Raw genomic sequence first — 26,327 nt, 5'->3', positions numbered from 1 at the left:
CTACAGATCTGCTGAAAGTATCCTATATTCTGAAACTATCTAATAAAAATCTGATGGACTCTTTTTCCTTCGTCTGGTTTTCAAACCTCTGTGTAAAACCGTGGGAGCTGTGGAGAGCTGCTGTGCTACCAGTGACAGCCCCCAGCAGTGCAGAAAGTGAGTCAAACGAGCTGGTAAAAGCAGGCGTCTGCATCTCCACTAATACAGCCTGAACGGAGGTTTTGATTTCTTTCGAGGTGACAAAATGCACAGGCACTCATATAAATGTACTGTCTTTAGTATCATTTATCCATTTGCATTTCTCTGGCCAGTTTGCCTATGTGCTCTGAATATGGAGCATTGGGTGTTACATGCTCTGGAAGTGTTAATCAGTGGGATTAATTAGCAGGCAGTGCTGAAAGGAGAAGACAGTCTGTGCTCACTGTTCCCTCACTACTAGAGCTGAGTGAGGAAGCACTCTTAGAGAAGCAGAGCAAGCAGCTAACTAAACCAGCTCTAGTCCCTCTAAATTCTAAGATCTGTCCCCCATAACCCTGTCTTACTAAGGCAGAGCTAACATGAGTGACTGTTTTCCAAAGGAAACAGCTACCCCCAGTATGGTCTCCAGTTTCAGCGCTAAGTTGTGACTTGTTACCCCAGTGTGCCTGCACCCCTTCACAGAAAGCCCTCAGGGAGCGAGCCCTCTGCAGGCTGCTGTGGGGTCAGGATTGGCCAACAATGGGGCAGACCACCCTTTGGTGTCTCACGGGCTGACAGCACAGGAGACCCTGCCCTCCAGACAGGATTTGGGATGAGAGGCTGGTGCTCCGTTCCCTCTCCTGGGCTGCCCTGCACAGTGGGGCTGGAGGTAGCACAAGAGGCAGTGGTGGCAGTAGCAACAGTGTAAAGCTGCTGCAAATGCTTATGTTTCTCTCACATTTTGGAAAACAAAGTAAGAGCTCTGCTGTTTGGGGTCATCCCCCTTTGGGGCTCCTCTGAAGAAGTTTTCTTGCTGCTCCCTCTTTGTCACAGAAGCTGTAGGCTGAACCCTCTCCAGAATCCTAATTTTGAAACTGGAAAATTGTAAATAGCAATTTGACACGTGTTAATACTTGCCTTGATTTTAATTTCATGCAAAGTGGTTTTATCTTTTGATTAATACCCCAGTAATGATGCTTGAGGCCAATGGCCTTGTGAATACAGACTCCCACTGAAGTCAGTAGAAGTTGACCTGAGTAAAAAATGAGGAAAACATTTCAAGATTTGGGCCAGTTTAGATAGTCATTACTGTCTCCGTATGCAAAACCCATGCTTGAAAACTGCAATTTTTGAATGTAAAGGTGATTTCTCTCTTTTCATAGCAATTCATATTTGTTATTGCAAGATAGAAGTTAATTTAAATTTTAAAGATGTAAATGTTTTATTTGTCTAGAAGTCTCAGCACAGACGGAGATTTCTGAAATTCAGCAGGACTGGAAGCCTTCATTTCTCAGCAATGAAGAATTCACCCAGCTGATGTTGGAGGTGAACATGAATATATACCTTTCCTAATTTTGTCTAACAGTCATGGAAACACCCATGCATCTAGAATAAACTGTCATCTGCAGTTCCAAAAGAGGAGGTTTCAGGTACTGCTGTATTTGACCATCAAGCAGAGCTATCACCAGGACAAGGGATTAAAGTCCTCACTTGTTGCTCTTCACTCTCAGCGGTGCCATTGCACTGCACTGCCACAGCCTGCTAAGCTGTGTAGCAACTCTCAAGAAGTGCAATCCAGGGGAAAGATTCAAATTACAGCTTATATTTTATTTTTACAAGCAGAGGTGAGGTGAAGAGCATGTGGCAATTTTTCTCCTGTTCTTGGAAGGCATTATTATTACCTAATATTTATGCAAGGCTAGCACCTAAAAAGCAACAGTGCCACATCCCCCTAGTGCTAGATGCTATACTAGCAGATAAAGCCCAACAGCTACTCTTGGTTTGATACAGTTGATGCTTCCACTCTGATTTGCAACGCCCTTATCAAACAATTTTTATTCTAACAGTTTGCAATGATAGTTTTTAAATTATACCATAGGTCCTTTTAATGCTAGCTGGGATTTGAAGGGACATAACCGAATGGTGATTATGTAGGTTCAAAATGAAATGCAAATGAGCTGCTAAAATGTATTTTTCTCTCTCAGTAACAGCTAGAATCATCTTTAGCGAGGATCTTTTCCTGTACTAAACACCTGGAGGTTTCATGGCCCCACGGTGTCCTTTGAGAACAAGCTTTTCTTCTTCCCACAAATGATATGAATATGGGACATGATCCAGGCTCTGGCAGTGGGGAGGGAAGGATATTGGGAAGCATCTTCACCCACCCAGGGGTTGCATAAAGCTGGGGCACATTGCTGCTCCCGGGGGCTGGAAGTCCCTTGGCCATTGCAGTTTGTTGTGATGAGACTCCCCTGGTCTAGTTTTATAAGGCACTTTGCTCCCCTTGCTCTGACAACCACCCATTCCCATCTCAGTGCACAGGAACTTAACATACATTCCTTCAGTCTGCACTGAAATATGTCCCTCAGATAGCAATAAATTGGCAGTTGTTTTGACGGGCAGGGCCTTTGTTGATTCTACTTGTATGCTACGAAATTTTAGATTAAACAATCACTTTTGGTTTCCCAGCTTATAAATCACCTTCTTGCTACTGTGATTTTCCATGCCCTTCAAGATAACATTGGGTGTTGGGATGTCCTGTTGTGCCAGATGTTCATCATTCCCTGCTATTTTGTCTTTCTACTAATCTAATTTTATTAGCTTTTGGACAAGACTTCTTGAAGTTTTTCCCATCCTGTTATTAAAAGATGGGAAGGGTTTTTTCCAAGCACTAATTCAAAATAATCAGAGCATAATTGACTGCAGTAATACACCAGCTTTCCTGAAAGTGGCTTTTTCTTACCCCATTGAAAAGGCTGTCATCAAATTACAGAAGAGTGGGCACTGGGCTCTGTTTGTCCATCTAGGACTATTGCAGCAGTGAAATCTTTGAAGAGGGATATGCTCTCGTAATGTTGGAAGATCCAGTCGTGAATAAATAAAAATAGAATTATGTATGCATACACTAAGTTGATTTTACCACAAAATTCTGATATGAGTCACTGTGTATAATTTGCATTGGATATGAAATAAAGACTTGACTTTTTAAAAACTAACAACCTTCACCATAGTAACATGCACAATCCAACTGTCGTGTAAAATCATTGCTCTCTTCTACAGGTTAACACCTATCATGCTTTTTTAGAAAACAGCTTGAATGTACCACACTAAAGAAAAACATATTCTCTGTACTTAGATTAACAAAATGAAACTAACTATAGCAGCTGGAGGGTTTTCAGAGATGCTAAACACACACTCTTCTACTGGGGTATAAGTTATTGACTTGCTTTTCAAAGGATTGAAGCACCAGCAGATTCCCATTGACTTAAATAGTTGTGGGTGCTCAGCATTCTCTGGAAAAAGGAACATATGTTTGTGTGTCTATTCAAGGCTTTGTGTTTTCTTTTTTTTTTTTTTTAAACAATTAGCATTTTCCAGTGTTCTCAGAATTCTTTCCCTTATTGAAGTCAGCAGGGAGGAGGGGAGAAAGGAAGGATGTGCTGCAGCTTTACAAGATCAACTGCTAGTCTGGCTCGGGGTCAGGCCTGGATTTGCAGTATGGTTTTGTAATGCTGTGGCACCCTGATCAGGCTGTTTGCAGTACACCTGTCTCCAGAGCAGATATTGCTACTGGAGTACAGCTGAACTCTGCTCTGATTCAGTCATGCTTGCAGTGCCTTTGCTGCTCAAGTACTGTTGGCAGCACCGACTCCAGAACACCAGGGAACTGACAGAAAGGCCCCAGACTTGCTCCACTTGAACGATTGGAAGCCTCATCAGTGACTCCCTAATGACAATGGGAAGGTTTTAATATATTCTCTGAACACCTATTATGGAGTCTTAATTTTTTGGGGTGTCCTCCTCCGAGTGATCTAGAGCTCATCTTGCTTTAGTTCACTCTGAGGAGAATCCCCCTCCCAAAATTAAGTTAATCTTGCTTTAGATCTCAAAATGTACATGAATTTAACTTTGAACAACACCGAGCTCAAAACTTAGCAGCTCAGACTAAAGAAAAGCCTAATTTTGAAAGTGAAATTGCTGCTGTACAGAGGGTGGGGATAAGGCTGACATTTCCCTTCAGTCCTAGGAATGAAGGGGCTTACTGCAAGGTGGGACTGAAGTGAGGAAGAAACTCTGCAGAAGGGTGAATTTCTCTTGGAACGAGTAATCTAATACCATGACCTTTAAAATAAATCACTCAATTAAAACTCAGGCTAAGGATTATTTGATCATTTGCATTGCTTTTACTTACATGAAAGCCCAGTAATATACAACATTACATTAATACAAACCAAGATTTATGGGGTTTGCAGAGAAGTACCATTTTGAGATAGGACTGCATCCTTTCATCGTCCTTTGATATTTACACAGAGCTCAAATGTTCATTTTAATAACTTCCAAGGGATCCAGTCTTAGTCATTTTGCATTATTAAAATGTGTGATTAATTTAAAAACTGAGACATGAAATGTTCCTGTGAGCCCTTTGTTACTTCAATAGTAGGTTTTACTAGACTACAAAGAACCTTGTAAAAGTTAAATCAGACTGTAAAATCAGAGAATTACTGTTCTGCAACTTGAGATAACGTTCCTACAACTTGATAACAATATGGTGCTGAAATGAAACTGTTTTGATCAACACACGGTGAGATGTCTGTTTATACCAGTCATTCCTGTTAAAGCACTCTCCACTTGTCTGTTTTCCTTAGGCATTAGATGGCTTCATTATAGCAGTAACTACAGGTGGAAGCATCATCTATGTGTCTGACAGCATCACACCTCTTCTAGGGCATTTACCGGTGAGTAATTCTGGCATTGTTTTTTCTACTACACATCATAGAATCAGGCCCTGCATTTTTAGAAACAGATGCAAAAGGGTGCTGGGGGTGGAGTTTTCCTGGAAATGCGGTGAGGGAGTTTTTCCCTGTGGCTGCTGCTGTTGCTCAGCTCTACTCTCTGATTCATATCCTTCAGGTTTTTGTTGCTATGAGGCACTTCAGCTTGAATGGAAAAAGCTCTGCAGGAATAGTTTTGCCAGGGGAGGGACAGGGTGACCTGGCTGATCTTTTCCATCTCTGATTTCTAAACTAGGAGAGAATAGCACCAGTGGTGCTGGCAGCCCAGCAAGGAGCTTGTTAAGGGCCTTATTCTGCTCCCAGGGAGGTAAAGGACAAAAACCCCGTTGAATTCAGAGTTATCTGGAGGCTGCTGACAAGCTCTCCCTGCAGCTCAGCTGTGCTTTCCCAAGGGGAACACACCCTGCTCCCAGGAGGTGCTGGTGGAGCCAATGCTGAGTGCATGGTGCACCTATACCTTGGTTAAACTGGTGCTCAGTCCAACATGAGCAGCTTGTTTTATCCGTGGGCTGCTGGGTGCTGCTGTGGGAGACACTTGCATGCACTGGCTTGGGCTGGAGGAGCAGATGAGAGGGACTGCTCCCTGTTGCTAAGACTGCTCTAGGAGAAATGACATAATAATTATGGATTAATCTTCATGCTCATTTTTTATATCCTAGTCTCAAATAAATACATGCCCAGAAGAAAAAAAATAGCTGCCAAATTATTGTTGTACTACCCCCTGCCATGTTCTTAAGAAAATTAGAATTTTTTCTCTTGTTTATTTTTCACCAAATATGTGTTACGTTTTCCACCCAGACAAATGTATTTCACACACACTACCTTGCTGTAATATGAACAAAAATTACTTTCTTCTGAGACAAAAGGAACTTGATGAAAGGCAACAGCTCCTGGTAAATGTAAGAATATTGCTATGCAACAACATGTTGAACTGAATCTATCTATTTCAGTTTTCTTTCATCCTCAGCAGTTGAGAAGACCAGTAGTTGACTATTTTCTGACATTTGCCTTCACTTCAAAGGTGGGGAGAGCTCTGTCCTGCATACAGGCTGCGGGGTCTTCATGCACTTACTGATTTCCATGAAATGTGCTTGTCTTTCATCATTTGGTGGTTTCATTGGTATCCCTTCCAAATACTGATTCTTACAGGAGACGATAGATCTGCTGTGGGAAAGCATTCCTCTTTAGGAAGATGCATTTCCAACCCTGTGCCTAAAATCTTAAGCCCTGACTGAAAATGGATAGATTCAGGTTCATAATTCCTGAGTTGGACCATCAGAAACTATATCAATTTTCTCTCCCAAAGACATGCCTTGTGTGATAACCTTACATGGTATCCAGCCAAAAATAAGGATGAAGATGGACATTACTTTTTATTTGCCTAAAAGCAGCACATGGCAGCCCAAGTCAGGAACCAACCTGACAGACTGCAACTGAAGAAGCAAGAAAGGCTTCTGCCTGCCTCAGGTCTGCAGATCACCATGGCCATGGGCAGGTGCCCAGCTGAGGGTGCAGTTAGGTGCACACTGGATATTTGAATCCTCTGTTGCCCTTTCCATATGTTTTTTTTTTTAAGTTTTATAACTGATACGAGTGCTATCTGGAAAATCTATGTGGCTTATTTTGTTTACCTCCAGGATCTGTTTGTAAGCTAAATTCAGTCACTGTTTGAGGAACAAAATACCAATTCTTCTCTGTGACAACAGGGAAAAAAATACTCTGCAAATCTTCTACTTTAAGCAATAAAAAAAAAAAAAAAGCAAAACTGGACAGTATGCAAAGCAGGGCTCTCTGAGGGCCCCTATCAAGAAATCTGATGTATCTCCTTTCATTAAAATCATATAAGTCTCTGATGCTGACAGCAAATATATCCAATTCTCTTTAATACAGCTTCCATAAGTTCCATGGAGCATTTTCAAACACAAACTTTCCCTGTTGTAATTCTAAATAATTTGTTTCAACAAGATCTGGTATTACTCCTAGTGCTGGTTGAGGTAGAGAGATGTAGCTCACATGGTAAGGTTGACTCTAGTTGAAGTGTACTCTTGGAAATATAGTCACAACTCATAGCATTCGCCAGCCAGAGGGTACCCTGTGACTCCAAAAATACGCAGTTTCTTGAGAAGAGTCCTCCCTGTCCCTTCTTGCCTGCTTTACCAGGACATCCCTGACAGGGTTTCTTCACTAAAGGAATATTCAAGTAATGAGCACATGTAATAAATACTTAATACTGAATCATCTAAAGTGAAATACTGTCACATCAAGGTAAGTATATAAATCGTAGCACTCTAATTTTTAAAGCACACTTGATGAATTTCACTACACTAAATGGGAATTCTACCCAGAACAGCAGTTATGGATAGAAAGCAGAGGGAAACCGAAGTGCAATCTTACATAAATAAATGATGATGATTAATAACTTGCCAGTCTCATACAGAGCTTACATGTTTTCAGTATGACTATACAGTCTGATATCAACTGCTCTGATGACACACGAAGCTGTGTCAGTGTGCCAGCTCAGCCTGAGGTGGTCTCAAGTGGGATGAATTTAAGTCAATGTTATTAGAGGGTCACTTCATCTCAGGCTTCCTTTCAGATACACTTTTCTAGTGTTAGGTTAGTCACCATGTTGAGCGCAGTGAGACCCTCCTCTTGGCAGCCCTGTGACAGACTCTTTGTCTTCTCCAGCGTGGGCCTTTTGCACAAATCCATTTCCTCTTTCCATTCTCAAATCTCAGCAGCTAGGTTTTGAAGGAATTTCAGGTTCATGCCAGATGATAGTGGGGCTGGAGACACATGGACATTCAGCCCATGGCTGTCCAGAGGGCTTGTCCCAGTGGCACCGTGAATTCCCCCTCTCTGGGGACTAACTGCTGCTGCTGTAAAGTGATGTCCAGACTGGGGGGTCCCCTTCTCCCTGCTCCCACCTGCCAGGATGCAGGAAGTGGGGAGCAAGGCCTGTCACCCCAAGGGCACCTCCCAGGAGCTGAGGAGATACCCCAAGGAAGGGGCTGGATCTAGGACCGACCCAGCTCATGGAACCGGTGGCTCAGGATGACTCCCAGCCTCACTGCTTCTGCCAGTCAGGGTCTGGCAGGGAGAGAACAAGCTCCAATGATCCACAGCAGGCCTGTGCATGGAGTTGGTGAGCAGTATGGGGAGCCAGGCAGCCATTTTCCAACTCACTCTCAGGTCTCATCATTTAATGGCATGGACATACCTGACGCATCTCATGGTCTCTGAGAAACATTAAATATCGCTCAGTGCTGAGAATTAACCTGACAACCAGCCTACAGAGAAGTGGCCACTCGGTTTGCCCAGCAGTTTTCCTCATTTTAGACTTTGTCAGGAGTCCCTGGAAATCAGTGGGGAAACTCCCATTGAATGCCACAGGCGTTGTATCCACCTTGTTGCGCATCTCTGCAAGTGTTGCTTGTGATATTTCTGTTTGTCTCAAAAGTTCTTTTCCTTGCAGTGTGATGTCTTGGATCAGAATTTGTTGAATTTCCTCCCAGAACAAGAACATTCAGAAATTTATAAGATGTTATCTTCTTGTATGCTTATGACAGATTCTGCCTCACCGGATTACCTAAAAAGTAAGTTTTATTTTATCTTCTCTAGTAAATGAAAAAGCATGGGCAGGATAAAAATTTTCTCTCAGAAAGAATTTTTTATGTGATGTGCAATAAAAAAATTAGGTTCATAGCCTTTTAAAAAGATCTTGCCACCTGGAATGACCCTTTGGTTCTATTTTTAAATGAAACTCATTGCCTTTATTTTACTGGGCTAAGACTACTTGCAGTTATGTTAATTATTAAATATCATATCTTTTGAGACAGCTAAGGAAAATAGGTTAGCCCATGGAAAGTGAGAGTTCGCATGAGACAAATCACATCTTAATTGATATTTCAGCCTGTTCAAATGAGATGCTGTTCAGAGATATGCTAATGTTGCATACCTTTGTTTTGCCTTATAGTTGAAACATATTTCTAAAATAATTGTAATTCCTTTTCAATTTGAATTTTTTTTTCTTAAAAATGTTTTTACTGCCTCATCCTTATTCACTCTGGGAGGTAAGATGTAGGAAACCAAAAAACACACAATAATGTAAGATGTACAGCTGCTTAATCTACTGTATTGTACAAAACCTACAGCTGATAGCTAATACACCGAAGTTAATGTAATAGATATTTTGAGGTAATTAGGTGTAGTTTTCCAACACAAGATGTAGAACAGCTGCGAATTGTGAAAAGCCTAAGCAGAAAAAAAGCAGTAAGTGAAGGATCCAGTTCTCTCTTTTGCTACACTGATGCTATGGCTGTGTAACTCCTGTGATGAAGGTAGTGTCAGAGAAGGGCAAGTTAATCTCCAGAGCTGTCCCTGAGCTGCAGGCAGGCCCATGCACAGTGCTGAACAACCTGCATCCCTGCAAGGCGCTTCCTTGCAGAGGCTCTGATCCTGCAATGTATAGCACATTGGTGTTTAGGACTCCTGAGTGGTAACAAGCTGCTCTTGTGCTGCCAGTTGCAAGATTGGGGTTGGAAGACACCATTGGTTGTGTTTAGCTTAATTAGTATATTTATTTCTTCTTCTTCTTCTTTTAACAATCCAGCTGACAATGAACTAGAGTTTTATTGTCATCTTCTGAGAGGAAGTTTGAACCCAAAGGAATTTCCAACATATGAATACATAAAATTTGTAGGAAATTTTCGGTCTTACAGCAATGGTAAGCTTTAATTGTTGTATAAATGTTACTGTAGCTGTGTAAAATAAAATATAAGTATTGCTCCATTGAACAAGACAGGCTTTTAACTGAAAGAACTATTTTTAATATTGGGGTAAATTTTGCTTCACACGGATCTCATGGCTGAGTTGCAATAGCTGGATGAATACATGTGACGATTGAAACTGTGTTAGTTGCTTTTGTTATTGCCCTTCACTTGCAGTGATCCTGGTGTCTGGGTAAGTTTGCAAATAATGACAGGTTTAGAGAAGGATTTGTTTGTGCTCGCTAAGACTGTGTGCTAAGACCCCACCTATTAGCAAAATAATAAGCTTGCTACCTAGCATCTGCTGGTTTGCATTAAGCACAGAATCTGTGCCAGAACTGATAATCTGCCAAACCTGCCCTCTCACCCTTCTCTGCAAAACCTTGGAGAAAGGCGGTGGTGCCATGTGGCATTGGAACAGCTGAGGATACTGCCATCCATCCACTGCCCTCCCCAGCTGCCATTTTATATTCCTCTTGAGCACTGCAGAACCCAACACTCTCCACAAAAAGGAAAAAAGTACAGTCAGCATAGTTGCTAATGCACCACAGTCAGTCTAGGGAAACCATCTTTCAAGGGATGAAGAGCAGATTTCCACCTTACCATTCCCTAACAAAGAGATTGCTGCATGGCCATTAGTATCAGAAATTAAATACTCTTTTATTGCTTTCCCTTCTCTTGCCTGCCCAAGTTTGCTTTAGTTACTTGCCTGACTGAACTCCAGAGTGGCATGTCCAGCGTTGCTGGTATTGTTCCAAATAGGTCATCCTCTGCAAAAAAATTCCCCACCGTGCTTTCCAAAAACTGCACGCCACACTGCGAAAAAAATGTCCCTGTCCCCATTTAACTTTCTGCTCTTGCTCCACATGACTAGAATAGAAACCTACATGCAGGATGGAGATATGTGTTTCTTGTTTTGTGCCATCTGATTCGAGGCTCTATTTGTATAAAAAATTGTAACTGCCTGTATGCTTTCTAGTTTGAATGAAGTGAAATGCGCCTGCCTGACAGACGCACACAGCAAGCTGTTCTGTTTTCTAGAGCAGAAACCAGATTTCAGGTGCTGACTCATAAGGATACATTTTTACCAGGGGAATTTCTGATCCATTTTCTTCAAGGATTTTTAGCCTTTTATTTTGGCATGACCTTAATATTGCCCCCTTACCCATTAGGATTTCATATCCCAACATTTGTATAGTGGCTTTTTCTCAGAAGAAAGATAAAACTTGCAATATAGATATCTTCCCTAGCTTAATGCATATAAACTAAATGGGAACATAATGATTTCAGAAGGCACCAAGTCATTTTCCAAAGATCCCATCTTCTAGCTTTCAAATAAGATATGTGCTTTCTGCCTCAAATTCTTTTTTTCCCCTTTGTGCCACTTTTTCTAAAACTTCCATTTTTTTTGTCTCTTCCACTTTCTTTCCATCTTTGCTGCAGCCTGACTCTCCAGCTGACAGGGAGGGGACAGCCCTCACCCTGGCTCTGTGAGATGGTGCCTCCTGGCTCCCTTGCCATCTGACTTCAGTTTTGCCAGTTCAGTGCAGAGCCTGATGAAAATGCTTGCTTCACCAGTGTGTCCGCAGCACTGCTCCCCCTAGACTGGGAGTTGCCCCTGTGGCTGCCTCTGTGTTGTCCCCTCTTAGCTCCTAATCCAGCCACAAAACCACCCCTCAGCAAAGGTGGAAGCAAGGGCACCAGACTCATGATGTAGCAGCAGCAAACTCTCTTTGCTTGGGAGCTGATAACCCTGGGCCAAGGACAGAGTGAGCAGCCAGAGGAGGGTGCAAACCTCCGAGGCAGTTGTCAATGGATCCACTGGGCTCCTTGCATCAGCCAGATGCACCTGAGCAAGACATGGAAGACGTCAGCTCAAGCGAGCACCGTATGAACGCAGCTGTGCATTGGGCAGCTTTCCAGCCCCAGGGCTGGAGGCAAGCACCTCTTTTGATACAGGGGCTTTGGCACAGGAACCTGTGGTACAGGCACCTTTGAGCATCTGGTGGGTGCACTGGTGGGCTGGGTTCCTACCCCTGCTTGGCCCACACACACCCCAGGATGCCCCACTATCAGGCACTATCTCACCCAGCCCATGCACCTCAGGGGTGTCACCTGCTGGACCTGACAGAGATTGCCCTCTTCTTCCTCCTGTTAAATAAATACCCATTCTCCAGTCATCCCTCCTCCTGCTGTGAACCAAGTGGGTGAGAAAGACAGTGGTGGGAAGGGTGGTAGGAGAGAGACATATCACTCAGGGCAGCACTCATCCTATGTGCACAGGATCAGCTGGCCCCAAATCCTGCTTTTTGGAGGTGTTTGTGAAGGAAGGAGGCTAAGCTAAAGATAAGAAAAGAGTTAGCTGGGGGAGAATGAAGGAAATTGCAAATTAAGATTAATTAGCAGGAGACATTCCTTATGAATGTATTCAAGAATGTTTTTCCCTATAGCTTTTCAGAGCAGTGGAAGTGTGAGCATGTTTTTACACATGGGAGACTGATACAGAATGTTCTCTAAACACAAATCTCTGCTGTTCCTTTTTAGCCGCCCAATGCCAAATCCCACCTTTGTTTTCAATGGTTTGCTGAGCATGCTCTGAGTCCACCCTGCCTGCATGTTCCTGCTGCAGGGACACCAGAGACTCTGTGGCCAGGGAAGTTCTTTTATCCCTGGGCAGGCTGTATCCCATCAGGATACTTAGCTATTCCATTGTCATTAATGTAGGGTCGTGGCAGTAACAGCCCTAGCAAATCTTTCACCTTTCCTTCTCACTTAACCTTTGCTAATGTTTTTAAGAACTGTAGGTCCTCTTTTGCCCTCTTTAACAGAAATGTCACTAGCTTTATTCCACTTCCACATAACCTTTTATATAACCTCCCTTGAATTATCATCTTCTTAGGCTCATTATATTATTGTTCATTGCTCATATAGTGGTGGTGCTTGGGGGAAAGGGGTCATGCTCATGGGTTCCCAGTCACCTTTCCCCCTCCTTCCTCCCTCATACCTTCTCCTTTAATCGCATTGTGACTTATGGCTGAGAACATCATATAGGGATGGGTTTGAATGGATTAATTTGAAGGACTGCGGCTTAGAAAGCCAGTTAGGGGCTTAGCTGCTCTCACTAACTTTAATGGGAGCTCTGGGGCTTTAAAGGCCATTGTACTGAGATGCCAAAGATAATTTTTTTCATGCTGAACTAGAACAAATACCTGATATCTGCCAAGGTGACTTGTTACCAGAATTGCTGTCAGGGAGCCAGAGCACACACAGCCTAGATCGAACTCATGCTACTCCCACAGAGGAGCAGTCACTGGCATCTTCCCTGATCCTGGAAGAACCAGAGACATGCATGTAGAGACCCTAGAAATTGCCCAGGAAAGTTCACATAGTTCACAGCATGTTTTCAGTCTTTCAGAAGATCACTATTCCCAGAGCTCCAGGTCTCAGCTGTAGCTGGGAGCTAGAGGAGGTGCACAGTCCAGTGCCAGGGTTAGCAAGAAGGTCCACACTTGGCCTAGTCCTGGGGAAGCTGTACTCTGTAACCCCTGCTGCAGAACACCAGGGATGTGACATGAGCTGCCTGCACGAGTGAATCCCCCTTGAATTAGCTGTGCCCGAGCGAGAGCAGCCGACCAACGAAACAGCAATGCGAGCTGAGCAGAGTGACTGCATGAGTCACTGGCTGCGCTAAATCAAATACAAGAGATTTGATTTTCCATTTGGGAGGATTATATAACCATCATTAATTAAGCTTCAATGAGAAAAGCAGGACTGTAACCTGATGTGAAGATTCAGGAGTCCCTTGAGAAGAGAGGAGGTGGTCCATGGGCCAGTGGAGTTCCTTCTTGCTTCTGTGCTTGCTCTCAGATCATAGGGGTTGCTTTTGTTTTATTTGCAAATAGAAACTCTTTCCAATATTTTTATATATTTCAGGTACTGGTTCTGTAGCCTACATTTTAACAAGAGACATGAATGTATGCAAACATCTGAGGAGCCAAGTGCCATCACTGTACCTATTGACTAGTAGTACCTGATACGGGAGAGAGTCATATCAGCATCACCAGTGAATAATGCAGTGGCTCATATCCAGTTTTGCCTGAGGGCTGAGGGGGAAGGCAAGTAAAAAAGATAACCCTCCCCAAAAATCCAAGGAAATGCTTAGCTTCCGGTATAAGATGTCAGATTTAGTGAGAATAAATTTTACAAAGCCGCTTAATAGCTTACTCTGATAAGAAATGATAAAACGGGCTGGATTTATCCCTCCTGTGAAAATTGTTTATACGTTTGTAAACAGACAAAGATCTTTCATAATTATATATCCAAATATTGGCATTAGTATCCTATTTCTGAGGTGACATACTTGCTTCAAAATTCCTGAAAGGGACAAAGATGGAGTCCTTCCTTTCAAGGAGTTCACTAATACAAAAAAGGACCACCAGCATCTTTAAAGTGATGGATCTGTCCTTTTGTCCAAAATGCTTGAAGTTTTTCTCTTGAAGGAGGAGATAACCATTATGTAAAAAAGGTTCCTAATAAGTAATATAATTAAATATTATAGTGGAATTTAAAATTGTGCATTTTTGTTCCCAGTTACATGGAAACTCAAGACGTATCTGGTACTGAATGCTAATAATAGCAGATACTCTACTGTGAGCTGATATATTTCTCAGATATAAGAATAAACATCAAGATAATTATTATGCGGAGGAGAAAAGAAATCTTGTAAGTCCCAGAACAATTAATTCAATCTGAATTCCTTTTTAAAAGAAATAAACAGATTTATACAGGAGATACATTGATCTTGAACCCTCAAAGTATGTGCAGAAACATCTAAAACAAGAATAGCTCAATCTAAAATGAATGTTTTGATCAGAACCGACAGCTGCGTATTTGCTATTAATGATATCATAGAAGCTGCAACTAACAATATGCAGCACTCATGCTGGAGTCTCTGTGGGTATTTAAGAAAAAGACACCATTCCTGTCCTAAAGAATTTACTTGGGATTCATATCAACACACAATGGCAAGGGGAGAAACAGGAGGAGGAAAGTGGAGAGAGGAGATCAAAGTAGACAGGTGATGTATGGACACTGTCACTGTTATTCATCCAAAGCTACTGTGGGCAATCTGGCTTGCCACCAGCACTTTAGATTTCTTCATTATATATATTAATTGATGGATATTCTGTTTATATGTGGTCTGAATTTATTTATATGAAACAATCTTGATTTCTGGTCTGTTTGGCTTGAATTTTTTGAAATCGCTGTTGAGTTTGTTTGATAGTCACTAAAACTGGTTCTTTAAAGATTAACATCTACTGACAAAAATAGGAAGGAGGGATTTCTTCTTTCAAATGGCAAAAATGGGAGGCTTGCTATCTTAGGAAGAATTATGTTTTACACATTCTATGTTAAAATAAGATGACCAAGCAACTGACTGCTGCACCATTATTAACTGAATAAAGTGGCATGTGGGGTTTTCTAAACATGTTTTCATTCATTTCAGGTGGCATGATTTGTATCCCTAAGGATAAAAATCTTTTTGTCTGTGCTAGTTAAGGGTTTGGTTCCTTGTATATCTTATTTATTTTTAACATTCTGTCCTCAGTGTCCCGGTCTTTAAAAACAAAACAGCAACAATTAAAAACAAATTATATAGGCATATCAGCTTCTTTCTATCTTATGAGATATTTGTGGATATTTAATACTTCTATGAAAGATTCTGTAGTAGCTCTAGGAGCAGCGGGTGTGATAGGTAACGGCAAAAACTATTAAAATTCATGCTAAGGAGCATCAGCTAACTGATATATTTGAGACAACTGTTTCACCTTTTTGATAATGTATTTAGCTTTGTCACACTACCTACTAATTCTCTACTCAAGATATTTTCTCCAGATCATTTAATTGTGAAACACATATGCCCTCATTTACCCAAGCCAACCTGCTTATAGCCAGTTTAACATCTTCATCAGGCATCTTCTGACGGAAGCACTCCAAGCCCTATATTGGACTTAAAAATGTTAATATCATCATAGTCTCAGGCTTGATCGTGTACTTTTCACTCCACTCTTTTTCTGTGGTGCTCTCAGAAAGTTTGCTACTGAACTTCGCTACCTCAAGATGTTGTGTTTCTTTTAAAGAGACTTGGAGAATTATAAAGTATGATTTTTCAGAAGGCATGCTTAAAAGGTTTATATTTTTATTATGATATTATTTTATTATTGTTAGTTATCAATATATTATTGTTATTATAATATTCGTTACTAATATTTTATTATTATTAGGATTATAATTTTTAATTATTGCAATTATCTCTTTTTTTAACTACACTTCAAAACTTATCAACAAAAAAAAGTTGAAATTTGCTGACCAGCTGCAAAAGCAGAGCAAAACAGGCTGTGCAGATAGAGCTGAGGAAAGAACAGATACAAAAAAAAATAATCAGAAGCAAACATGAATGGGTTTTTTTCTTTCGGTTATTGTAGTTGTCATTTTCAGATGGAGATGTACTTTGCAAGGTGGTGGCTACCTGCCTGCATCATTGAGGCTTTTAATGCTCTGGGTTTTGTCAAAGGCAGCTGAGTATGGAGATGGCACAGGAGCTGTTCAAACACAGGATGACTTCCAACCAGGCCAGCTCTGTCTCATCTCCTTGGGCTTATTAATTCACTGCTGCTTAAGTTCACCATTCTCAAAAGTTGTGATGAAATCCCAAATTCACTACCTAGCTGTCCTACACAATAATTATTACCCTTTTAGTACTGCATTTACCTGTTGGAAATATAATCCTATTTTTTAAATGCCACAGTCAAGGATGTATTCTGCTTGTCTCAGGCTCCTGGCTGTTTACATCCAACAGCTGACATTAAAAATTATCTGCTCTCTTTGGTGACTTAGTTTCCACTCAGTCTCCACTTTCTCCTACAGCTGGTGTCATTTGCAAGCCCATGGTTTGCTAACTGGTTTAACTTATCATACCCGTGCTTCAGAGGCTGAATGTGCTTATCTTATTTTCATATTTAAGAGCCCAGCCTGCAAGCATTTGGTACTGAACTTGGCTGTTACAGAGAGAAACAACCCCCTTGACTTCAGATGTGACAACATCCTACATAGTAAGCTCGGAAGTAACTTTTTACAATGCCCATAGTGTGGGTTTATAGCATTCCCATTTATTATTAAAGAGGACCGACTACAGAAATGAACAGACTTGCACAAAATGATAATATCAGAGATGGACCAATAGCTCTTTACTCAGGCTTCTCCTGTTTCCTGCAGCTCCTAACTCTTCCTTTTATCCACCTCTTGTATTAATAATCCCATAGAAATCCACATATATACACATAACCCCAGGATCAAAATGGGAATACATATTCCTAGGAAGTCCCCAGAGCAAGTGTGCTTTGCTGGTGAAAAGAGGAGAATTTTGCCCATGTTTTTTATCTCAATATCCAGTCAGCCATGCCCTCCAGACTCAACTACAAGAGAGGGCTATAATCTCTGTGGATGTTCACATCTGTGCTGTCTTCTCAGATAAGGAATCTTTCTTTCCCTTTTTGGTGCACTATATGTTGTGCACACAGTGGCCTAAATCCGTTAATCATAGGTGTGAATTCGCCTTAGAGTACTTATTTTTCCATCTCCTACCCTGTTATCCTTGTTACCAGTAATGTATCAGTATTCCAAGGCTTTTAATAGGTTGAACTGGGTTCCAAAAACAAATGTGATAAATTGAGACTTCTTCCATCTCTACAGTTTATGCTCGTGAACTAAAGCCCAGTGCAGAAGCACCCCAGGATAAAAGTTGCTATTTATATCCTCCCCAGATAGCTACAGAACTCTTCAGTTTCACAGTAATGCTTTGTCCTGTGCAGAAGAGACAAACTGTAGGAAACTTCATAAAGTTGGATAAAGGGGCCTAATAGTAAGGAAAGATAATTTCATATTAGCATTAATTTCTATTAGCATTAGATTAACTTACATTGGTGAACTCTGGTTGCTAGATAGGACCTTCTCTGCCCCCATGGGAGATAGTTGGCTGAGCAGGGCAAGAGCCATTTCCCATTGCAGCTTGGCACACAGTTTTCTTTCACAGCTGTGGGAGTGGGATTACCATCTCTAAACAGCTTGAATTTGGAGGAATAATTTGCTTTATGTCATTCTAATATGGGACTGTGGGCTGGCTTAAGGCAACACGTTCTTTTGGCAGCACATCTCTGTGGCAGGAGGAGCCATGCAATCATGAAATACACAAATAAAAAAACATACACAAAGTGTGTAGCCACATCACGTCCACCTTTTCCTTCCACCCATTGTCTCAGGAGACAGCAGGCCACCTGCAGACTTGCCAAATATGCCCATCTCTGGAAGCCATGCACAGGGTCCCTTTTCGTCTTCTTTAAAACAAGTAGAACTTGAGCACTCTGGGGACAGTTCTTCTTAGATTCAGGAGGGGAAGGCACTCTTCAGCAGCCAAGAATCACAAGCAACCTCTTACTAGCTCGATGAAGCCTTGCTGGCTGTGGGCCCTAGTGTTTTGCCACTGATGACTTGATGAACTCTCTTCAGCTACCTCCCTTGCCAGCACATTTTTTCACTGCCTTGTGGAAGTTATGGTGCTAGGCATCCTGCAGCATATATTTTTTTCTTGTGAGTGGTGAAAAAGAGCAATTGGATGCATGGGGTTTCTTTCCAGAAAACTGCTTTGTGCTCTGTAATAAGGTTTGGCCTTATTTTTATCAGGATTAACCTGTAAAATTCATACTTGAAGTTAAGCTCTGATGTCTTGCTGACTAACATGACTGACTTGGATTTAAATATATGCATATCAGCTTTAAAAGCTTTTAGAACACTTCTCTGAATAAAAATAGTATTAGTAGGCTTCAAGCGTGCAAAATATTCAGGGAGAGAAAATCTTATATGAGGCATGATTCCTGGTCCCATTTTTTCCCCTACCTAGTGCCTAACTCCACTTGCAATGGCTTTGACGAGGCTGTCCCGAGGGCTTACAGAACGTCCCTGGGAAAGCAGATCTGCTTCGTTGCGACTGTTCGTTTGGCAACGCCTCAGTTTTTAAAGGTAAGTCCGTGCCCTCGGTCCCATTCGTTTCAGAACTTCTCGTAACACTTTCAGATGAGGTGACATAGAAGGTTCTTAGTTTTGCTAATTGAATGGATTACAGATATCACATTTCATGCATAAAAATCCAGTGAAGCGGATTATCAGTGCAAGCCAGGATCTGCGGAAGCAGTGTCACTTCTGCCCCTATCACATGGTAAATGGAAACCCTCCTTGCATTAGGAATTACAAAGTCACTTTGAAATTGGGTTCTTCCTTGCTGCTTTCTGTTCCTGCAGTGGGACAATGTACAGGTGGCCACCAACACTTTAATTTGTGCCCTCAGTGTCTTTGGTTGACTGCTGCTAGTTTCCCTCCTCCCAAATCCTGGTAGTAAGATACATGATTGTGGTTATAAGGATAGACAATCCAACCTTGTGCCTGACACTGCTGTTCCCTAATTAACAGCTGTGAACTACTGCATCAGATGCCCCATCCTCAGGGGTTAAGAGATTTTTTTAATGTAATTTAGACCTGGCCAATATGAAATCACTGCTTCCTTGGCCTGGCTCTGTTACTGCTCTGGGATTTGCAGGGCACTCTTGACTGATTCATGGCCCTGGCAGGCAAGTAGAGTCCTTTCTGGGTAAGTGAGGACACTTCCCATAAATCTTAACCACAGTAATCATAGTAAGAGTAGGGTTGGAGTTAAGGTACTCTGGGAAACCTAAAAGCAAATTCCCTTGTCTTTGGATAGCTAACACCTCAAAATAAACAGGGAAACTAAATGGGCTGCACATGGCAATGAGCTGCGTGGTACTAGGGAGGAAGCAGCTGCTGAAGAGCCCAGAAAAGCTTTTAACTGCCACAAAGTCCTAAACACTCATCTCTTTGGTTCTCCTTTGGGTGACTCAACCCCCAGTCTTCCTCCTCTAAAAAGAAGGTAAAAATGTTTATGTGACTAGCTAAGGAAGGCAGAATCAGCAATTTGGTTGCACACAGCAATGTTTGTATGTTGCACCTTGAATTTTAGTGTATGTTCTTGGCATCAGCATGGATTTTGGCCTAAACTGGAAAGAGGGGGAGAGAGGAATTTAAAGTGTTCATGAAGCCTTTTGCCTCTGCACAGCCAGAGACTTTAAACAACTTTGTCAGCATTGATATGTATGACAGAAATGCTTGATGACAGTGCACCTCAACTTGTCCTCTGGTCCCAGGAGTGTTTAAAACATTAGTGGTCTTGAAAGTCTTCTCTCCCCAAGAAGGACAGCAGAGAGAGAAGCAGCAATGGAGATGATGGGAGAGTGTCACTGAGCCCACAGCACAGGGGGATGTGCCATCAGGGAGCTGGAGAATAGCAGCATTGGGAACTAGTGGACAGGCTGTCCTTATCAGCGATGATGGAGACCTTCCTGCAGGAGAGACATGAAGGACACAGTAACCCTGGATGCCACCAAATCTGAAGTGCTGACACTGGCAAGACCCAGCCCAGTTGCCCCTCCTCTAGTGGGAGAGGAGAGGTTGGCAGAGAAGAGCCATGAGCAGGAGGCAAGTTGGCCGTGGGACATGCAGCCAGCCCTGGCCCATGCACAAGTGTGCACCATGGTGCCATCCTTCCCTCTGCCTCCCACCTCTCCACAACAAATAATCACTGCCTCCTGATCCTCATCCCTCTGGGGATGTCCTGCCTCACAGACAGCCCTGTACCCTGCCTCCTGTAATTCGCTCATTAGTTATCAGTCTTGTGAGCACTGAGGGCTGCTGTGAGTCTTCAGAGCCAGCTTCTTCGCTGCAGCAGTGAAGTACAATGCAAAACTGCTGCCTTTTACCTACCTGACAGGTCCCATGCATGGAAAGGCATTTACTCCTTTGCAGCTATTGAGTGAGGAGAGTATTCCCCTTTCTCAAAAAGAGCTTGGGGGGCAGATGTCCAAAAGGACCAGGCAAGCGTGGTGGGTATCTTTAGTAACATAAGGAGAGTGAAGCAAGACATGACAAACCCTAGTGGGATCAGGCATAGGCTGGATGCTGGAAAAGGGCATTGCTCCTTGGGGCTGTGGACAGCACAGCCATTACACCGCCGGCACTGCTTCAAAGCCATAAAAGTTTTGGCACCCTGAGGCAGTGTCTCAGCTCTTAAGTTCATGCGCATCACCAGTTCTTCTCCCCAGCTCCTGCAAAAATGTTGGCATTGCTAAATACAATAGATCCCTCTCTGGAATTGCCAGAAAATAGGTGAATCCTCTGTTTTCTCCCTTTATGCACCATGTATTTATAGCTAACAAAAGCTAGATGAAGCAGAGGGGTGAAGCTGCAACTCTCAGTAAGTCAGTTTTCTCCATTGGACAGGAGATGTGCATTGTGGAAGAACATCTAGAGGAATTCACATCAAGACACAGTCTGGAGTGGAAATTTTTATTCCTGGATCACAGGTTGGTGGCAAGAAAAGCTGGTTGTGTTTGGTGCTTGTGTACTGCTATTTCGTTAAGTACAATTATCTCAAATAGTGTTCCATTTCACATCTAAATCTCCTGAACAGGAGGGCTGCACTGAAATTCCTACAAAAGTTTACTATTTTACATTTATTTTTGCATTTATTTTTAATGGGCTTTTAAAACAAAAGTACTCTGTTTGTCAGGCCAAATTTCTGATTAGCTTGTTCTTCTTTCCTTTAAAATTATCAACAGACCAAAGTCGGTCACATTGCAAAATTATCTAATTATTATACAGCTGCAGAAATCCTTCTTTCCAAATCCAATCACTGATTGTGTGTGTGCAATTCCCACCGAGTTATGGAGTGAAAGTCTGTGCTGGCCTGAGGCATCTGTGCTGGCAAAGGTACAAAGCAAGTGCTTCAACACACCACAGATGAGCTCTCCAGGCACCCAGAGGGAAGCAGCACAGACAATTTCCCCTCCTATCCCCCTAGTCCCAGCAAATGATGGTTTCCTTTCACCTTGCTATGCATTTTCCCCTGCAAGGACTGCAGGAGCTGCCACAGAGCCCCTGACCAAGGAACAGCCAGGGAATGGCTCCTCACCACAGGTTCCTGTGTGAAGGTCCCTGAGAAGCTGAATTGCTTTCCATAGCCACATTTTCCCTGGAAAAAAGGGGTTGTCATAGCCTTGTCCTAGTTGGATGGTGCTGCCAGTATTGCTCTGCTCAGCTGGGCATCCCAGGCAAAAGGTGGGGGAAAGTCAGGATCCAGTCCCCTAGGATGAACAACTGTACACCGAGGAGTGAAAGCAGATCTGGGCTTTTTGCATATCCATGTCAACATGCAGAACTGCTTGTTTTATGGTTTATGAACTCTCTTATGTTGTGCCTAACCACAGAGCACCGCCAATTATAGGATACTTGCCTTTTGAAGTGCTGGGTACTTCTGGCTATGACTATTACCACATAGATGACCTGGAGCTGCTAGCAAGGTGCCATGAACACTGTAAGTATCTCATGGCCCAGGTTCCTGGGAAGTCACTGGGACACCTCTTTTCAGTGGAATGTTGTTGCAGTTAAACTTGGAAGGGGAAGTTTGACTCTTGCCTCAGCCTGTGTACCTTAGAAGAGTTGTAGCAGGTTGGAGGCCTTGCAGCTGATTGGCATCTGGGACAAACTTACCAAGCTTTGGAAAATACAGTTTTACCTTCTGTATCCCCAAAAGTAGTCAACAAGACTAACTGAATGGATAAAATGTGCTAGTGAAGACTATGCAGGAATAGTTCAAGAAATTCTTGTAGATTATTTCCCCACTGTGTATTTGGGATTACCTGTGATTATTTAAATAGTGTCTGTTAAAGTTTAATTGGAAAACTTTTTAAGTAAAGGAAATGAGGCAATGCTTTTCAAATATTTGCTTACAGAACTGTCTGTAGCATCTCAGCTTACCACTTCTGCCTGTTCTGGAAGTATGCTGTCAACAGTAGTTTTTATATGTTGACATTCAAAATATAGAAAGGCTAAAAATGGGGGTGCTTGGGAACCCCTTGAAATCACCAGGGAAAAAACGCAGAGGTGAATTTTTTTTGTGAATCTTTCAAACCTTCAATACATCCCTATTTAGTGTAGTTTGAATTCCTGTTGGTCTAAAAACTTCCTTTCAGTTCCTTTTGTTGTCTTTGCACAGTGTTATCTCTTATGCTCACTTCATTCTGAGTCCATCAGCACACAATACTCATCTTTACAAGCATTTTTATCCTGTATTTTCTGCTTTAGAACTTAAGATGATCACTCTTAGAAATTAATCCCAGATGCCTAATTAAGCAGTATGTGATCAGTACATAAAGCAGGGCAAGGTCTCTGTTTAAATTGTAGCAGACACTAATGCATTAGTGTCCAAACTTAAGGTTAATAGTACTGTGTAGGAACGTACCATTTAAAGTGTCAGAAGAAGATACCTGCTCATCTTTGTGATTTTTGCTCTATCATAAGGCTGAGGGAGCACTTACTCAAAATTGGTGCTTAGACTCCTGTCTGCCTTGGGAATCGTCGGGGAGACACAGATATTTTTGTGACTTTTATGCACATTTCATGTCATTTTCACATGGGAAATTGTGTTACAAGCTGCATGTGTTTTCTGCTGACAGTGATGCAGTTCGGCAAGGGGAAGTCGTGCTGCTATCGGTTTCTGACCAAAGGACAGCAGTGGATCTGGCTCCAGACCCATTACTATATCACCTACCACCAGTGGAACTCCAAGCCAGAGTTTATTGTGTGCACACACATGGTGGTAAGGTATGGAAAATAATATCAACCAGCAGGGACATAAAGGACAGTAAGATAAGGGCATCCTCATGTCTGCCAACATATTCTCCTAAAAACATAATGTCTTTTAAATAAGAAAAAGTTAAGCCTGAATTCTCTGAAGGAAATACATTAATTATAGAAAAATTGTCAGACTAAATCTTAGTATATAAAATAGAGAATAGACAGATCTCTTAAATGTTCACTTCCTCTAATCCTTATGTTGTTTTTAAAGAGCTGTGTGGAAGCTTTCCAGTGAAGTCATAAAGAAGTTGTAGGATGTGAACTTGACCTTTATATATTCTTCCTTAATATGCTTCTTGACTTCAAGAAGATAGGAATAGACCAAAACCTGAAAATTAAAACAGTTTCTCACGTTATTCAGTAGCATTTGACTTAAATGATTTTTCAGCTGTTCATTTAACCTGTAAAACGGTACAGTAATTTAATGTTCCTCTACTTTCTTAAAGCACATTTAATGAAACATAAGAATTCCATGTTGATACATAGAATTATATTTTCCATTCAGTTATGCAGATGTTCGGGTGGAGAGGAGACAGGAGATGGGCTTGGAAGAAGTGTCCTCAGAGGTTGTGTCCTCAGCACTTAAGGTACAACGAGAAAAGCTTTTTTTCATGAATTTATGTAGTAATCACAACTCGTTCCTATGTTAATGTCACCGGAGACCCCGGCATTGTCTTTCTGGGTGGATTCACTCAACTTCAGAATTCATTGCTCACTTGAATAATTTTAACGCAAATTGGGTTATGAGTACGAAAGGATAAACCTGGAGATCAGTAACAGCCAGAAATAAAGTAGAACATGGGCAGGGGCAGTGTGAGATATCTCCACTTTTCCTTGGCAAAATACTACAGTTTAAAGATGAATTTGGACAAGTTCTGGCAATCAGCCCTCTTGGCTATATCTCAGTGATCTGATGAGGGAACACAGCAAAGCTCCTCCTCAATGCATGGCTGAGTGTCTCACAGAGGTTGCAGTTGCTGTCACATCCAACTGAACATGAAAGGTTCAGAAAAACATCTGAAGGCACAAAATGAGTATGGCATAGCTTGCTATTTATTTCTAACTCAGTGACAGTTGTTTGTAAAATGCATTACTTAGATGCTATTTGGAAGGGACATTGACGCCTGTGTCCAGGTCTTCTGCTGGTCTACCTGGGATTAGTTCTGCTCAAGTCATTTTAGGCCTGCCAAAGAACTGGTGTGCAACCATTACTAAATGCATTTCAAAATGCTTTAACCTTGACAGATGCAATAGCTATTCCCTTTTTCTGGTTTGTTTTAGGACAATGGTGCCAGCTTGGATCCTGAACAGCACTTTAATGTACTTGATGTTGGTGCCTCAATCCTCAGCGCCAGTCGGACACCCTCAGTATCATCTAGAAGCTCACCAAAATCTTCCCACACACCCAAGTCAGACCCAGCATGTGAGTGGCATTCCTAGGTTACTGCATTATTTTTAATTTAACAAAGTTACAGAATGTGTGCCTATATACCACTGCTGATAATTTAACAGTTATTTATGAGTTATCAATGATATGCACTGACCATGAAGTGCATAATCTGAAATGGTAACATACAAGAGGGAAGGCTGTAGTGCAGCCACCTAAGTTCTGGGAAATGAGTAGTGGGATTAGCAGTGAGACCTGCTGCTTCAATCTGTTACAAAAATGAGGACTTCTGTCTTCAGATTTGAGGGCATGAGTATGAACAATATGAGACCTCTCTAGACTTACATGAGTAATAACGGCCTGTGGGTGATTCTTTTCTGACCAAGATTCAGGATGCTTCAGTGTTGACTTGGGTATACTCTTTCTGCTCCCTGGTCTGAAAGAAAAGCCAGTGAGCTAACCTAAATTTGCAGTTCTTTGGCCCATATAAAGGGAGTTCCAGCTGTTTTAGAACAGTTCCTGGGTCCTTTTGCTCTGTTCATTGGAGCACAAAATCATAATCTGTCTCATTTACTTTTATCTTTGCCGAGACCCTCCTTATCAGTTTAATTTTACTGCCATTTAAGTCAACAAGAACGGCCTTGACTCCCACTGAAATTTAGTGAGGCTGTAATAATTTCTGCCTAGGTCTTGTCGTAATAACCACTTCAAAGAGGGTTGATTTCCAGCATGTGAGAACTCACCAGTACTTTTCTTGCAGCTACACCAACAAAGCTGATTGCAGAGTCTAACACTCCCTTGCCAAGAACACCAAGCGCGCAGCAGGATCTATCTCTGCATAGACTCAGTCAACCTACTGCTCTTCAGGTAACTTCCCAAGGAATGATAGAAATAGGCAGAGGGTATACAGCATGTGCCACATATGCAGCTTAGCAATTAAAAATTACTTACACAAAAGCCATGGCATTAGAAGAAACCTAACATTTAAAGGAGCCAAACTTATAAATAAAGTTTTGGTTTGTTTTGTTTTTAATCTAGGTTTCTTTGCCTTCTCAGCCTCCATGTGAGCTTCTCCCACAGCAGTTGCTGCCTCAAGCAACTCTGCAAAATCAGCCTGCACCTCTGGCACAGGTTAGTTGGGGATTTGGAAGTGGAATAGGTCACTTGCTTATCTCCTGATATTTTCTCATTTTGGGGCTTTTCGGTTACCTCTCTAGGAACTAAAATCCCCAAATCCACCAGCTCTCAAACACGTAAAATATTGTGGGAAAGTGATCTGAGTTGTACACTTGCATGTTTAAACATATAACTGCGTGCAGGTGTTCAGAAGCCCAGGTGCACGTAGATTCAGGTGCACACATACATCTATTTCACAGGAGGACG

General features: G+C 42.0%; 1 protein-coding gene across 4 annotated transcripts in view; it reads left to right on the top strand.

Moving 5' to 3' along the window:
- The window catches only part of NPAS2 (neuronal PAS domain protein 2), a 52,156-nt gene that overhangs the window by 6,854 nt on the left and 18,975 nt on the right, over window positions 1-26,327 (top strand). For 2 of the 4 annotated variants that reach the window (XM_039390545.1, XM_027718057.2), the window contains 12 exons: window positions 1,412-1,503; window positions 4,824-4,913; window positions 8,446-8,566; window positions 9,583-9,696; window positions 18,696-18,814; window positions 21,143-21,225; window positions 22,129-22,235; window positions 23,377-23,524; window positions 24,063-24,144; window positions 24,839-24,980; window positions 25,705-25,811; window positions 25,983-26,075. In XM_039390545.1, coding sequence (XP_039246479.1) covers window positions 1,412-1,503; window positions 4,824-4,913; window positions 8,446-8,566; window positions 9,583-9,696; window positions 18,696-18,814; window positions 21,143-21,225; window positions 22,129-22,235; window positions 23,377-23,524; window positions 24,063-24,144; window positions 24,839-24,980; window positions 25,705-25,811; window positions 25,983-26,075 — 1,298 coding nt within the window. The remainder of the gene's footprint in view (window positions 1-1,411; window positions 1,504-4,823; window positions 4,914-8,445; window positions 8,567-9,582; window positions 9,697-18,695; window positions 18,815-21,142; window positions 21,226-22,128; window positions 22,236-23,376; window positions 23,525-24,062; window positions 24,145-24,838; window positions 24,981-25,704; window positions 25,812-25,982; window positions 26,076-26,327) is intronic. The other 2 variants (XM_039390543.1, XM_039390544.1) reach the window with 2 other exon arrangements.

The sequence above is a fragment of the Pipra filicauda genome, unplaced genomic scaffold, assembly GCF_003945595.2.
Source record: "Pipra filicauda isolate LSUMZ 115617 unplaced genomic scaffold, ASM394559v2 scaffold83_size3615187_pilon, whole genome shotgun sequence".
Lineage (NCBI taxonomy): Eukaryota > Metazoa > Chordata > Aves > Passeriformes > Pipridae > Pipra > Pipra filicauda.
The sequence above is the reverse complement of the archived record's forward strand: the minus strand, read 5'-3'. Positions and strand labels throughout refer to the sequence as shown.